This window comes from Oncorhynchus clarkii, chromosome 18 (genome assembly GCF_045791955.1).
Source record: "Oncorhynchus clarkii lewisi isolate Uvic-CL-2024 chromosome 18, UVic_Ocla_1.0, whole genome shotgun sequence".
In the NCBI taxonomy this organism is placed as follows: domain Eukaryota; kingdom Metazoa; phylum Chordata; class Actinopteri; order Salmoniformes; family Salmonidae; genus Oncorhynchus; species Oncorhynchus clarkii.
Genome location: NC_092164.1, coordinates 15,706,897 through 15,721,644, shown reverse-complemented (window position 1 = coordinate 15,721,644; position 14,748 = coordinate 15,706,897). Strand labels below are relative to the sequence as shown.

The 14,748-nt window shown below is 46.4% G+C and overlaps 1 protein-coding gene across 2 annotated transcripts; it reads right to left on the bottom strand.

Annotated features, from left to right (window-relative positions):
- Positions 1-10,636: 10,636 nt before the first annotated feature.
- On the bottom strand, positions 10,637-13,629 carry LOC139372468 (transmembrane protein 182-like). Of its 2 annotated transcripts, XM_071112192.1 has the most exons (3): positions 13,111-13,629; positions 12,739-12,972; positions 10,637-11,106 (listed from the first exon to the last, which is right to left on the bottom strand). In XM_071112192.1, the coding sequence occupies exons 1-3, from the start codon at positions 13,388-13,390 to the stop codon at positions 10,862-10,864; spliced, it is 759 nt and encodes a 252-aa protein (XP_070968293.1). In that variant the 5' UTR covers positions 13,391-13,629; the 3' UTR covers positions 10,637-10,861. The 2 variants fall into 2 exon arrangements, with proteins under 2 accessions (XP_070968293.1, XP_070968294.1); XM_071112193.1 differs by lacking the exon at positions 12,739-12,972 and having other exon boundaries at positions 13,111-13,414.
- Positions 13,630-14,748: the final 1,119 nt, after the last annotated feature.

The following is a 14,748-nucleotide window of genomic DNA, read 5'->3' as shown; positions in this document are numbered from 1 at the left end:
GATGTTGTAGGATTTTGCGTACACCACAGATATTGGCTTTTGGTTGTATTTGAAAATGAATGTATTTGATGTTAGGTGATAATGGAATCCTCCTTCCATTTAGACTGTGGTAGGTCAATATGGTCTGATTACCCATTCACTGAAGTGGATGCGTATCTTCTTGTTTTCCTTCTTTTGGGTCTATTTAATGTCTTTGTCATTAGATAAAGGCCAATACCAGGCAACTGCGAAGACTTGAGCCGTCATGGATACTTGGCTTACATCCTGGTTAATATCCTGCTATGTCCAAATAAGGGCAGAGGTCAATGCGGGTGACAACCATTAGAGTGTTTAGCTCCGCTGGTGAGAGCCGGTCAATGGAGGGGACAGGGAAGCTTAACCTCACTTAGACAGCACGACACAACACGACACAGCACAACACAGCACAACACAACACAGCATACATACATACAACAGCATGATGCTCCGTTTAAATTAATGCATCTGCATTTAAGCTTCTGTTCACATACATATGGGTGCATACAGACAGACACACACACACACACACACACACACACACACACACTGTCAGAGAGAGACATAATAAGTGAATACCAAGTTTATACAGGGCCGTGTTATTCTTCAAGGTAATTGTAACAGGCACCCACAATAATTGAATTTGGAGCTTAAGGATGCGTTTTAGTCCACATAAGGAGCATCTAGAGAACACTATAGGGAGCCCTGTCTTTTTACTCCAAAGTCCATGACGTGGCTTAATAGTCTCACAGAATTCATAAGACGCCCCTGAAGGCTCCATAATCTCTGCTTTTTCCTGCTTAATAGGAGATAATACAAAAGTGTTGCGCCCGATGAATCAATATGCACCAGCAGCTTCAGTTTGATAATTAATACCGACGTTGGAAATAGATTTGTGATTTGGCAGGTCTCATAGTCTGATGCTGGAGCTCCTCTCTCTCTCTCTCTCTCTACCTCATCCTCTCTCTCCTCCTCCCCGTGCCTGTCTCTCTCCACCTCCTCCTCTCTCTCCTCCTCCCCGTGCCTCTCTCTCTCCACCTCATGCCCTCTCTCCTCCTCCCCGTGCCTCTCTCTCTCCACCTCCTCCTCTCTCTCCTCCCCGTGCCTGTCTCTCTCCACCTCCTCCTCTCTCTCCTCCTCCCCGTGCCTGTCTCTCTCCACCTCCTCCTCTCTCTCCTCCCCATGCCTGTCTCTCTCCACCTCCTCCTCTCTCTCCTCCTCCCCGTGCCTCTCTCTCTCCACCTCATGCCCTCTCTCCTCCTCCATGTGCCTCTCTCTCTCCACCTCCTCCTCTCTCTCCTCCCCGTGCCTGTCTCTCTCCACCTCATCCTCTCTCTCCTCCTCCCCGTGCCTCTCTCTCCTCCTCCCCGTGCCTCTCTCTCTCCACCTCCTCCTCTCTTTCCTCCTCCCCGTGCCTGTCTCTCTCCACCTCCTCCTCTCTCTCCTCCTCCCCATGCCTCTCCCTCTCCACCTCATCCTCTCTCTCCTCCTCCCCGTGCCTGTCTCTCTCCACCTCCTCCTCTCTCTCCTCCTCCCCGTGCCTCTCCGCCCGCCAAGCCCTCGTTCCGCGGTTTCAGACCCGTATCCACATCCCATTGAACTAATCTCATTTTTTCAATAGCGTTAATGCTTTGACTAAAGCCTGTTATCTCATTATGGGGCCCACGATGGGATTTGATGGCATCCTGACATCTGTATTCATTTGCCTCGAAATTAGTCTTGACACACATTTAATGAAAAAACACTTGGAACAGTCGAGATTAGAAGTCAAGCCAAGTAGCTATCACAGGAGGGAAATATAATTTATTATTTTGGTTTTGGTTCCATTTTTGGGATTAATGATATTCTTTGGCATTAATGTTTTTATTTTGTCTTGTCTTTTTGCTTTTAGTTCAATATTTTTCCATGTGAAAAAAGAGAAGACCTGCTGAGTGTCGACCTACTCCAGTGATCATGTACCCTGTGCCATTCTGTTTGTATTGTATCACAATTCTCTCTCAGTGTGAGAGAGAATTGATCAGCCTCTCAGCTCCAACATGGACCCTAACCAATACTGCGATGAGAAGTGCATTCCATTTCTGTATTGACAGCCACCTAATATACCACCACCTCCTCCACCCTCACCCCCCTCCCTCCTCTCTTCTCCCTCCTCCCCCTCACCCCCCTCGCTCCTCTCTTCTCCCTCCTCCCCCCTCACCCACCCCCCCTCGCTCCTCTCTTCCCCCTAGTAGAGCTTGTATCAGTAGCACTACCTCCTCCCCCCTCACCCCCCCATCTCTCCTCTCTTCCCCTAGTAGAGGTTGTATCAGTAGCACCACCTCCTCCCCCCTCACCCCCCCCCTCGCTCCTCTCTTCCCCTAGTAGAGGTTGTATCAGTAGCACCACCTCCTCCCCCCTCACCCCCCCTCTCTCCTCTCTTCCCCTAGTAGAGGTTGTATCAGTAGCACCACCTCCACCCCCCCCCCCCCCTCGCTCCTCTCTTCCCCTAGTAGAGGTTGTATCAGTAGCACCACCTCCTCCCCCCTCACCCCCCCTCGCTCCTCTCTTCCCCTAGTAGAGGTTGTATCAGTAGCACCACCTCCTCCCCCCTCACCCCCACCCCTCGCTCCTCTCTTCCCCTAGTAGAGGTTGTATCAGTAGCACCACCTCCTCCCCCCTCACCCCCCCCTCGCTCCTCTCTTCCCCTAGTAGAGGTTGTATCAGTAGCACCACCTCCTCCCCCCTCACCCCCCCTCGCTCCTCTCTTCCCCTAGTAGAGGTTGTATCAGTAGCACCACCTCCTCCCCCCTCACCCCCCCCCCTCGCTCCTCTCTTCCCCTAGTAGAGGTTGTATCAGTAGCACCACCTCCTCCCCCCTCACCCCCCCCCCTCGCTCCTCTCTTCCCCCTAGTAGAGGTTGTATCAGTAGCAACACTGATAATTCCATCAGTTTGAAAAAAGAGATGAAAGCGCTCATGGATGAAAGAAACTTGGATTTCTTTTTTTTTTTTCTCTCTCTCTCTCTCGCTCTCTCTCACTTGTTCTCTCTTCCAATACACTATGTTGATCATGTTCTTTGGAAGAGGAGAAGGAGAGGGAGGAAAGAAGAAGAAAAATAGAAAACGGGAATGAGAGAGAGAGAAAGAACAGGCTTATGCCCCTTTTGGTCTCCAAGGAGGAGGTGAGGTGAAGGAGGTGGCTAAATATAATTGGTTTACCTTCCCTGTACCTAATGTACACACTGACCTAATGTACACACTGACCTAATGTACACACTGACCTAATGTACACGCTGACCTGATGTACACACTGACCTAATGTACACACTGACTTAATGTACACGCTGACCTGATGTACACACTGACCTAATGTACACACTGACCTAATGTACACGCTGACCTGATGTACACACTGACCTAATGTACACGCTGACTTAATGTACACGCTGACCTGATGTACACACTGACCTAATGTACACACTGACCTAATGTACACACTGACCTAATGTACACACTGACCTGATGTACACACTGACCTAATGTACACGCTGACTTAATGTACACGCTGACCTGATGTACACGCTGACCTGATGTACACACTGACCTGATGTACACACTGACCTAATGTACACGCTGACCTGATGTACACACTGACCTAATGTACACACTGACTTAATGTACACGCTGACCTGATGTACACACTGACCTAATGTACACACTGACCTAATGTACACGCTGACCTGATGTACACACTGACCTAATGTACACACTGACCTAATGTACACGCTGACCTGATGTACACACTGACCTAATGTACACGCTGACTTAATGTACACGCTGACCTGATGTACACACTGACCTAATGTACACACTGACCTAATGTACACACTGACCTAATGTACACGCTGACTTAATGTACACGCTGACCTGATGTACACACTGACCTAATGTACACACTGACCTAATGTACACACTGACCTAATGTACACGCTGACCTAATGTACACGCTGACCTGATGTACACACTGACCTAATGTACACACTGACTTAATGTACACGCTGACCTGATGTACACACTGACCTAATGTACACACTGACCTAATGTACACACTGACCTGATGTACACACTGACTTAATGTACACACTGACCTGATGTACACGCTGACCTGATGTACACACTGACCTAATGTACACGCTGACCTGATGTACACACTGACCTAATGTACACACGGACCTGATGTACACGCTGACCTGATGTACACACTGACCTGATGTACACGCTGACCTGATGTACACGCTGACCTGATGTACACGCTGACCTGATGTACACACTGACCTAATGTACACACTGACCTAATGTACACACTGACCTGATGTACACACTGACCTAATGTAAGGAGGAAGAGATGGATGGAGGATGAGAGAGGGACGGATGAAGAGAAGTCTTCATCTCTCCGCGGGCTCATCCTCCCCTCCTAATGATAAGTGCTCCACAGTCAGGTATTTGTGCTCACAAGTCATTCTTCTCCTGGTGAGGTGAAAGGGGCTGTCAAAGAAGGTGATGATAAGGGACCCGTGAACACAGATGAGATAGAGAGGAGGGGGAGAAAGAAAAAAGAGAAATGATAGCAATAGGATGAGAAGGTTAGAAAGGGAGGTTAAACAGAAGGAATGCAAAAGGAGACGTGGCAAGAGAAAATAGACACGAGAGAGAGAGAGATGGGGAGAGAGAGATGATGAGAGAGAGATGATGAGAGAGAGATGGGGAGAGAGATGATGAGAGAGAGATGGGGAGAGAGAGATGATGAGAGAGAGATGGGGAGAGAGAGATGATGAGAGAGAGATGGGGAGAGAGATGATGAGAGAGAGATGGGGAGAGAGAGATGATGAGAGAGAGATGGGGAGAGAGATGATGAGAGAGAGATGGGGAGAGAGAGATGATGAGAGAGAGATGGGGAGAGAGATGATGAGAGAGAGATGGGGAGAGAGAGATGATGAGAGAGAGATGGGGAGAGAGATGATGAGAGAGAGATGGGGAGAGAGAGATGATGAGAGAGAGATGGGGAGAGAGATGATGAGAGAGAGATGATGAGAGAGAGATGGGGAGAGAGAGATGGGGAGAGAGAGATGGGGAGAGAGAGATGATGAGAGAGAGATGGGGAGAGAGAGATGATGAGAGAGAGATGGGGAGAGAGATGATGAGAGAGAGATGGGGAGAGAGAGATGATGAGAGAGAGATGGGGAGAGAGATGATGAGAGAGAGATGGGGAGAGAGAGATGATGAGAGAGAGATGGGGAGAGAGATGATGAGAGAGAGATGGGGAGAGAGAGATGATGAGAGAGAGATGGGGAGAGAGATGATGAGAGAGAGATGATGAGAGAGAGATGGGGAGAGAGAGATGGGGAGAGAGAGATGATGAGAGAGAGATGGGGAGAGAGAGATGATGGGAGAGAGATGGGGAGAGAGATGATGAGAGAGAGATGGGGAGAGAGAGATGATGAGAGAGAGATGGGGAGAGAGATGATGAGAGAGAGATGATGAGAGAGAGATGGGGAGAGAGAGATGGGGAGAGAGAGATGGGGAGAGAGAGATGATGAGAGAGAGATGATGAGAGAGAGATGATGAGAGAGAGATGGGAGAGAGATGATGAGAGAGAGATGGGGAGAGAGATGGGGAGAGAGAGATGATGAGAGAGAGATGATGAGAGAGAGATGATGAGAGAGAGATGGGGAGAGAGAGATGGGGAGAGAGATGATGAGAGAGAGATGGGGAGAGAGAGATGATGAGAGAGAGATGGGGAGAGAGAGATGATGAGAGAGAGATGATGAGAGAGAGATGATGAGAGAGAGATGGCGAGAGAGAGATGATGAGAGAGAGATGACGAGAGAGAGATGGGGAGAGAGAGATGATGAGAGAGAGATGGGGAGAGAGAGATGATGAGAGAGAGATGATGAGAGAGAGATGGCGAGAGAGATGATGAGAGAGAGATGGCGAGAGAGAGATGGCGAGAGAGAGATGGGGAGAGAGAGATGATGAGAGAGAAATGGGGAGAGAGAGATGATGAGAGAGAGATGATGAGAGACAGATGATGAGAGAGAGATGATGAGAGAGAGATGGCGAGAGAGAGATGGGGAGAGAGAGATGATGAGAGAGAGATGATGAGAGAGAGATGGGGAGAGAGAGAAGATGAGGGAGAGATGGCGAGAGAGATGATGAGAGAGAGATGGGGAGAGAGAGATGATGAGAGAGAGATGGCGAGAGAGAGTTGAGAGAGAGATGGGGAGAGAGAGATGATGAGAGAGAGAGATGGCGAGAGAGATGGTGTGAGAGAGATGGAGAGAGAGAGAGAGATGCCAATAAAGCCCCTTGAATTGAATTGAGAGTGAGAGATGGAGAGAGAGAGAGATGGTGTGAGAGAGAGAGATGTCAATAAAGCCCCTTGAATTTAATTGAGAGTGAGAGATTGAGAGAGAGAGAGATGGGGAAAGAGAGAGATGGAGAGAGAGAGATGCCAATAAAGCCCCTTGAATTGAATTTAATTGAGAGTGAGAGATGGAGAGAGAGAGAGATGGGGAGAGAGAGAGAGAGAGAGAGAGAGAGAGGTAGATGGGTAATAGGATTTACTGTAGATACTCAAATGGCAGGTCAGAGCAGGACAAAAAGGTTCCCATGCCCTTCTCTTTACCCTGCTCCTCTCTTCCTGCCTTCTTGGCACAATCCAGCCTGCAGCCCCACATCTCTGCCAGGGCCAGTGTCATTTCTAACAGCTGCTTTTTAATCCACAGGATCTTCATTAACCCCCAGGAAAGAAGCAGAGGACACAGGAAGAAAGGAGGAGAGAGGGAGAGAGCAGGGCAGATCGGGGGAGAGGGCCACAGAGCAATCACAGACCTCATTATGAACACTGAAAGACCTGGCCAGATGAGATAGAGAGGAGAAGAGGGAAGAGAGAGAGAGGGGGAGAGAAAGATCTCATGTTAGAAACAGGGAAATAGAGCTAAATAAGAGGATGTGAGCAGGATGAATAGAGAAGGGTAATAATAGAACATACAATGTGAAGAAAGTGCCATGGAAGAAAAAGGACAGGACGTGCTGTCGTGTAGAGTCCAACAAGTTATTAACATCAGATCTATTCATATACACTCATGGACATATGACTGAAATCCATGAAAGATTTCTGAAGAGTCTGACTCTCCTCTATTCCTCCCATTTATCATCCATCAGTCCAGTATACAGTATATTACAAAAGTGAGTACACCCCTCACATTTTTGTAAATATTTAAGTATATCTTTTCATGTGACCACACTGGAGAAATGACACTTTGCTACAATGTAAAGTAGTGAGTGTGCAGCTTGTATAACAGTGTAAATTTGCTGTCCCCTCAAAATAACTCAACACACTGCCATTAATGTCTAAACCGCTGGCAACAAAAGTGAGGACACCCCTAAGTGAAAATTTCCAAATTGGGCCCAATTAGCCATTTTCTCACCCCGGTGTTATGTGACTCGTTAGTGTTACAAGGTCTCAGGTGTGAATGGGGAGCAGGTGTGTTAAATTTGGAAGTTCAACATGGCACCTCATGGCAAAGAACTTTCTGAGGATCTGAAAAAAAGAATTGTTGCTCTACATAAAGATGGCCTGGGCTATAAGAAGATTGCCAAGACCCTGAAACTGCACGGTGGCCAAGACCATACAGCGGTTTAACTGGACAGGTTCCACTCAGAACAGGCCTCGCCATGGTAGACCAAAGAAGTTGAGTGCACGTGCTCAGCGTCATATCCAGAGGTTGTCTTTGGGAAATAGACGTATGAGTGCTGCCAGCATTGCTGCAGAGTTTGAAGGGGTGGGGGGTCAGCCGGTCAGTCCTCAGACCATACGCCGTACACTGCATCAAATTGGTCTGCATGGCTGTCGTCCCAGAAGGAAGCCTCTTCTAAAGATGATGCACAAGAAAGCCCGCAAACAGTTTGCTGAAGACAAGCAGACTAAGGACATGGATTACTGGAACCATGTCCTGTGGTCTGATGAGACCAAGATAAACTTATTTGGTTCAGATGGTGTCAAGCGTGTGTGGCGGCAACCAGGTGAGGAGTACAAAGACAAGTGTGTCTTGCCTACAGTCAAGCATGGTGGCGGGAGTGTCATGGTCTGGGGCTGCATGAGTGCTACCGGCACTGGGGAGCTACAGTTCATTGAGGGAACCATGAATGCCAACATGTACTGTGACATACTGAAGCAGAGCATGATCCCCTCCCTTCGGAGACTGGGCCACAGGGCAGTATTCCAACATGATAACGACCCCAAACACACCTCCAAGACAACCACTGCCTTGCTAAAGAAGCTGAGGGTAAAGGTGATGGACTGGCCAAGCATGTCTCCAGACCTAAACCCTATTGAGCATCTGTGGGGCATCCTCAGACGGAAGGTGGAGGAGTGCAAGGTCTCTAACATCCACCAGCTCCGTGATGTCGTCATGGAGGAGTGGAAGAGGACTCCAGTGGCTACCTGTGAAGCTCTGGTGAACTCCATGCCCAAGAGGGTTAAGGCAGTGCTGGAAAAGGATGGTGGCCACACAAAATATTGACACTTTGGACCCAATTTGGACATTTTCACTTAGGGGTACACTCATTTTTGTTGCCAGCGGTTTAGACATTAATGGCTGTGTGTTGAGTTATTTTGAGGGGACAGCAAATTTACACTGTTATACAAGCTGTACACTCACTACTTTACATGTAGCAAAGTGTCATTTCTTCAGTATGGTCACATGAAAAGATATACTCAAATATTTACAAAAATGTGAGGGGTGTACTTACTTTTGTGATATTCTGTATGTGTCTCTTCAGCTCCTAAACACATCTATTTTTCCCTAGCCACCCGAGGGACAGTGAACACACACAGCCTGCAGGCTACAGCTCCACAGACCCACACCAGACAGAGCATGGGCTGTGTGAGTACAGTACAACAGGGTCCAGCCTCATATTTATGGAAAACACTGGGTCTGGAGAGTGGCGGCACGGGGGGTCATAATAGTAACCAAGGCAGGGGGCTTCAGCCTGGGGTTCTGATTCAGGTTAGAATGTCCTGGATCTGGAGAGAGGGTCATTTCTTCTAGTTGGCTGAGCTAAGGGATGAATAATTGTGGCCCCTGGGTGGGCCCCGAGGCCCTGGACTGAGTGGACCAAACCAACTGGGAGTACACGGTGTGTTTAGGGAGGATGTGGAGGATAAGAAAGAGGGGAACTATGCCATGATTGTACCCAGTAATATGTGAGGGTGATTTACACTCACACACAAAAGCAAATCATGCAAGTACTGATTTGCTGATTGTACAGTGCCAATCAAAGAGCTAAGGAGTATTTGTAGAAAATATATTAAACTTTTTGTAATCTGTAATTTTTGTAATCCATTTTGTAATCTGTCATGTGATTTACATTTGATCCATCTTTTTTCATTTTGAATGGGAGGGAGAGAGAGAGAGAGAGAGAGAGAGAGCAAGACGAGAGAATGAGAGAACAAGAGAGAGACTTTATTGCTCTTGTAGTAATTGTTGTGGACAGTCTCATTTCTCAGGGACAGAGACCCAGGTGACGAGGGGATCAACAGCAGTGTGTGAGCAACGCTGGGGTGACAGTGACACATAACACTGAATCTGGAGGATGTTGGATTGGGGGGGGGGGCACATACTGGAAATGAATCTGCCAACAGAATCTATTTTTCTAAAAAATACAAGATTGAAAGCAAGAGATGACTGAATCAGGCTATCATTAAAATCTCTCCCTTTTAAAATGGTGTAGGTAGGGGGTGGGTTTAACGCAGGCGGGTGGTGATGGGGGGGTGTAGGTAGGGGGTGGGTGCTAGTGCCAGAGATGTTTCAGGCGGTGTGAGGCCACAGAAGTGAATGTGACAAGCTCCTAGTGTAATTACGCTCACCTTGTTCACAGCTCAGACTAGGAAGAGGAGGAAAGACATTAAAAGAAAAGAAAAACACACTGATGAGACACTTCACCTCTTCTCCTCCCCTCCTTTCCTCCCCCAGTCAGCCTCATCTCATCGCTGTCTTACTGACTCAGGCCCTCGCCACTGAGAGAGAACTCATAATGTTTGCCTTTTCCAATTATTAAGGTGTGATGGTGGGCTTTCTGTATCAGATACTTTAATATTGAGTTAACCGTACTGTACAGAAGAAGGAAAAAAACAGAACATATATTATCTTTTGTTTGGTCCAAAAAAAAGGCAATTGAATAAATTATCTCACCATTTCCTCTTTCAACTTTTTAATCCCTCTGCTGTAATGAAATATGAATGATGCAACTTCACGTTGGCTGGGATACGTCTGTTCCCATCGAAACTATAGAAGCTCTCTGAGATGGCTTGAAGTATTTGGGTTAGGAATACTGTAAACGGTGTAGTATTTTTTCCTACTTTACTACTGTTAAAGCAGCACTGCTCTCTAGTGGTGAGAGTGGAACCCAGCTGTATTTCCATTCAGATGTGTTGCAGTTGATTAGGAACCCGCTGTCCCGTCCGTCATGATTATCCCAATAGATAATGACAATCTAATTCATTACCCTCCATGACTGGACTGTCTGATAGAGTCCAGAACTGGTTGCAAATAATCAGTGGAATTAAATTTAGTCACAACTCCCAATGAGACTGTAGCCTTTTTATTCAAAGCTAATCACAGTTGATTATTCCAAATGTATTTAATATGGTCCATCTGTATTACTCTGTGAGAGCCAAAGACTTGACCATGGTGTCAGTCACTACTGGCTCTTGTTATAGACTGAACATGGAGGTCTGGGCCTTTATGGCACTGGAGTCACTGTTCATTCCCAACTTCCTCTCTGGCTGTTTCCCCCCTCAGTCACTACATTGGCACTTTGTGATGGCACCTCCGCACTGTTCGTCCAATCAGGATGAAGAGCAGTGCTGCCAGCAGGGAGAAGAAGACGGAGACGGGAGCAAACAGGAAGGAGAGGCCGTATTGGATGCTGAGGTGGTAGACTGTTGGACACTGAGAGGAGTGTTGTTGCTGGGCAGCGTAGTCCTCCAGAGTGTCCAGTACCTGGGTCCAGACTACATACATCATTATTACAACCAGGAGACATAGACCTGGAGAGAGGAGAGGGAGAGGGGGAGAGAGAGGGGGAGGAAGAGGGAAACATTCAATAAAAGTTAATAGAACATAAATGTGTCTCCTGATTAGTGGCAACCCGTCATTCAGGGCAGGTGGGGATGCCTGTTTGACGTGTTATTTTTTGAATTAATACGTGTCACATATCAGTTTGCAAACAATTTAAAAATATATAATAATGTTAATAAAGCCGCATACAAACATGGTCCATTTTTTTGCTTTCTTGAGTAAGGCAGCTCTAAAATGCAGATGTTTCAGCCTAGCTCAGTGCTTTCTGTGGTGGTTGGGCAGCCAGCGGAAAATACAGAGCGTAGGGGTTGGTAATGTTCTCTAGTTGTGTCGTGATTGGCTCAGTGTTCTGTCACTCGTGGGGACACTACGTCACCGCCAAATCTAAGGGCAGAGCTAAAGAATTCATCCCCTGGGTGCTGCCATAGAGTTACATTAGAAGTGCCCATCCAAGAAGGATCAAGGTCATTGGCCACAGATAAAATGACGTCAAATCACGTTATATCGATGGCAGCTTTGATTGGACTGATCATGTCAACATCATACTTTCAAGATCTTGGCTATCAAGCTAGCAGTCATCATCATGAATCAAGTCTAAAATCTACTGGCACATGTTTTTAAATCGTTGTCGTATGAAGAGAAATAATGAAGAGAAATGATAGATACAATGTACCGGTGCTCATCGGCCATTGGATATTACACAACAAGTTGGAAATTGCAAATTCAACAATGAGTGGTTTGGAAGGAATCAGTGGCTAAGTGCAAGCATTGCAAAGCAATCACTAGCCTGCTATTCAGTGAAGTGGCTGTATGGTCCCAAGTCTGGGTTTAAGGGTCTCTTTTCCAAGCTGAAAAGGATAAGTATGTTTTAGAGAAATGTTATCATTTAGTTTTAAAAGAGCTTTCATTGTCTTAGTATATGCCCCTTAGATTTATCCTATCATTTTTGACTTGGTGTACAGGGAGAATATTGTAAAAACGGCCCATGTTTTGAATTCTGTTGTGCATTTGACTACGTCCGTCCTAGCACGCGCATTCATGTCTTAATCGAAATTACGGATTGCCTCATATCCCATTATGCCATAATTTGTACATCTCAATTGTCAGTAGAAACCGCATTTGTTAAAACAAGTCAGCCATATCAGCGATGTTTTTTTTTAAAGAAAGTAAATGTGGCTGAATGAACTGTTTCGCTGCCAGACAAGGCTCAGCTGATAGCCAGGTGTAGCAGTGGTAAAGTCTTGGGACTGCTGTTGGGACTCTGCTGTTGGGACAGCTTTATGTAGGCACCCTGTGTGGGCAACGTTTGTCACTGTTATAGTGTAATTCATGTCAAACAGATGGTAAAATCGCCACTGCTCCAAATTTAACTTTGAGCTTCATGTAAAGTTGAGTGGACCCAACCATAGCTAGTAACTCATGATGATCGTGTTCCCCTGCTCTGATCAGACAATGCATGCATTAACCAAGGGTTGCGCACTACACCAGATTTCTATAACATATGATGTGGTTAGCTGATATGTAAAAATACCTCTCCAGGCATTGTAAGATTTGGCATGCGACAGCAATGTCTGAGCAGAGGAACACAACCGATAACTCACCTCCAGTGAGCAAGAGTGCCCCGCCTACTTTGTAGAGCCTGTGGCTGGCCAATGGAGAGGCACAGATGATGACAAACACACCAATCATAAGAGTGACCACGCCCACTAGAAGGAAGATGCTCCAGAAGGCCCTGTAGACTGCAGTGTCAGGTGCCTGGTAATCCGTGCTTTGCTCAGAAGGATAAAATGGGAAGAGGTAGGCAGGCACACAGACCTTTTGGTGTGGTTGATTGGCTTTGAAAAAAAATGTATGTTGTATTTTTTTTGTTCATTATATTACAGTTCAGGTCATTCTTGTCATTCATCAATGAATGTATTGTCTGCTACAGTATTTCTATTTCATAAATAGGTGAAAAGAACTCTCTTACTTACTGATCCAGAATTGCCACATCATGTTCTCCTCTCTCCTCCCACTGAAGGAGCACCTCCAGAAGAATCCCTGGTGGAAGAATGTCACAGTGTCCTGATCCTCCATCTCCCCAGGTCTGAGGGCCCCAGCCTCCCAGGTCTCTGATGCCCCCCCAGGACCACAGGTCTCCAAGGCCAGCAGCCAGTAGTCTGTCCCAAAGGAGAGCATCAGGGACAGGGCCCCCAAGCCCCCGAAGAACCCAGCTAGGAAGAGGAGCACACTCAGCCTCTCAGCAGGAGACATGACACTAGTGAGGCCTGTCTGTCTTCAGTCCTCTATCGGTGTGTCGGGTAGTTCGGTCTGTCCGTATGACCGTCTGCCTTTATGCGTCACTGTTTCTCTGTTCGGATGTTTGTCTGTCCTCCAGTATGTCGATTCGTCTATCGGCTTCGTCACCACCAATAGCAGGACAGGGAAGGAACCAGATACTATCCTACGTACTGTAGCAGACCTATCCGCCTTGATTTCCATTAGTAAATCCTCAAATACTTTGTCATAGGGGTGTGTCCAGGGGCAGAGCAAATATAACCGTCCGATGACCATCCAATCAGAAGTATCGTGTTTGACATGGAGGCTTCTAAACAGGAGCTGGTTATTTATGCTTCATCTATTCCCAGCAACTCCCACTCACCAATCAGATGTTGTGGAGAGACCTGTGAGTGTGTGTGTGTGTGTGCGTGCGCGCGTGCGTGAGAGGTATAAAAATAATCACTGTCGTCATGCGTGTGACACTTCCAGGGATACTGTTGCAATGTTTTTACACACATAAAAATAGAAGTGTGTGTGTTGTAGTGTACCGTCTGGTACTCAGACCTCTGATGGAATCCTCTCTCGCTTTTGTCCCCAAAATTCAACAAAATGAACAGATGTCTAATAAAGCGTTTTTTTTTTCTCCAAAACAGGAAAAACAGCCTTCGGGAAGTATTCACACCCCTTGATTTATTCCACATTTTGTTGTGTTGCAGCCTGAATTTAAAATTGATTATATAGATATTTTTTCTCACACACAATACCCGATAAGTAACATGTTTTTAGAAATGATTTTAAATGTATTGAAAATGTATTACAGAAATATCTAATTTCCATAAGTATTCACACACTGATAGGATCACCTTTGGCAGTGATTACAGTTTTCTTTCAGGTTAAGAATCTAAGAGCTTTGCAAACCTGGATTGTACAATATTTTGTCTTTTGAAAGTATTCAAGCTCTGTCAAGTTGGTTGTTGATTATTGCTACAGATTCATTTGCAAGTCATGTCATAGATTTTCAAGACGATTTAAGTCAAAACTGTATATAGGCCACTCAGGAACGTTCAATGTCATCTTGGTAAGCAACTCCAGTGTATATTTGGCTTTGTGTTTAAGGTTATTGTCCTGATGAAAGGTGAATTTGTCTCCCAGTGTCTGTTGGAAAGCAGCACACACAGGCTTCCTTCTTTTCACTTTGTCAATTAGGTTAGTATTGTGGAGTAACTACAATGTTGTTGATCCATCCCCAGTTTTCTCCTATCACAACCATTAAACTCTGTAACTGTTTTAAAGTCACCATTGGCCTCTGAGCGGTTTCCTTTGTCTATGGCAACTGAGGTAGGAAAGACTCC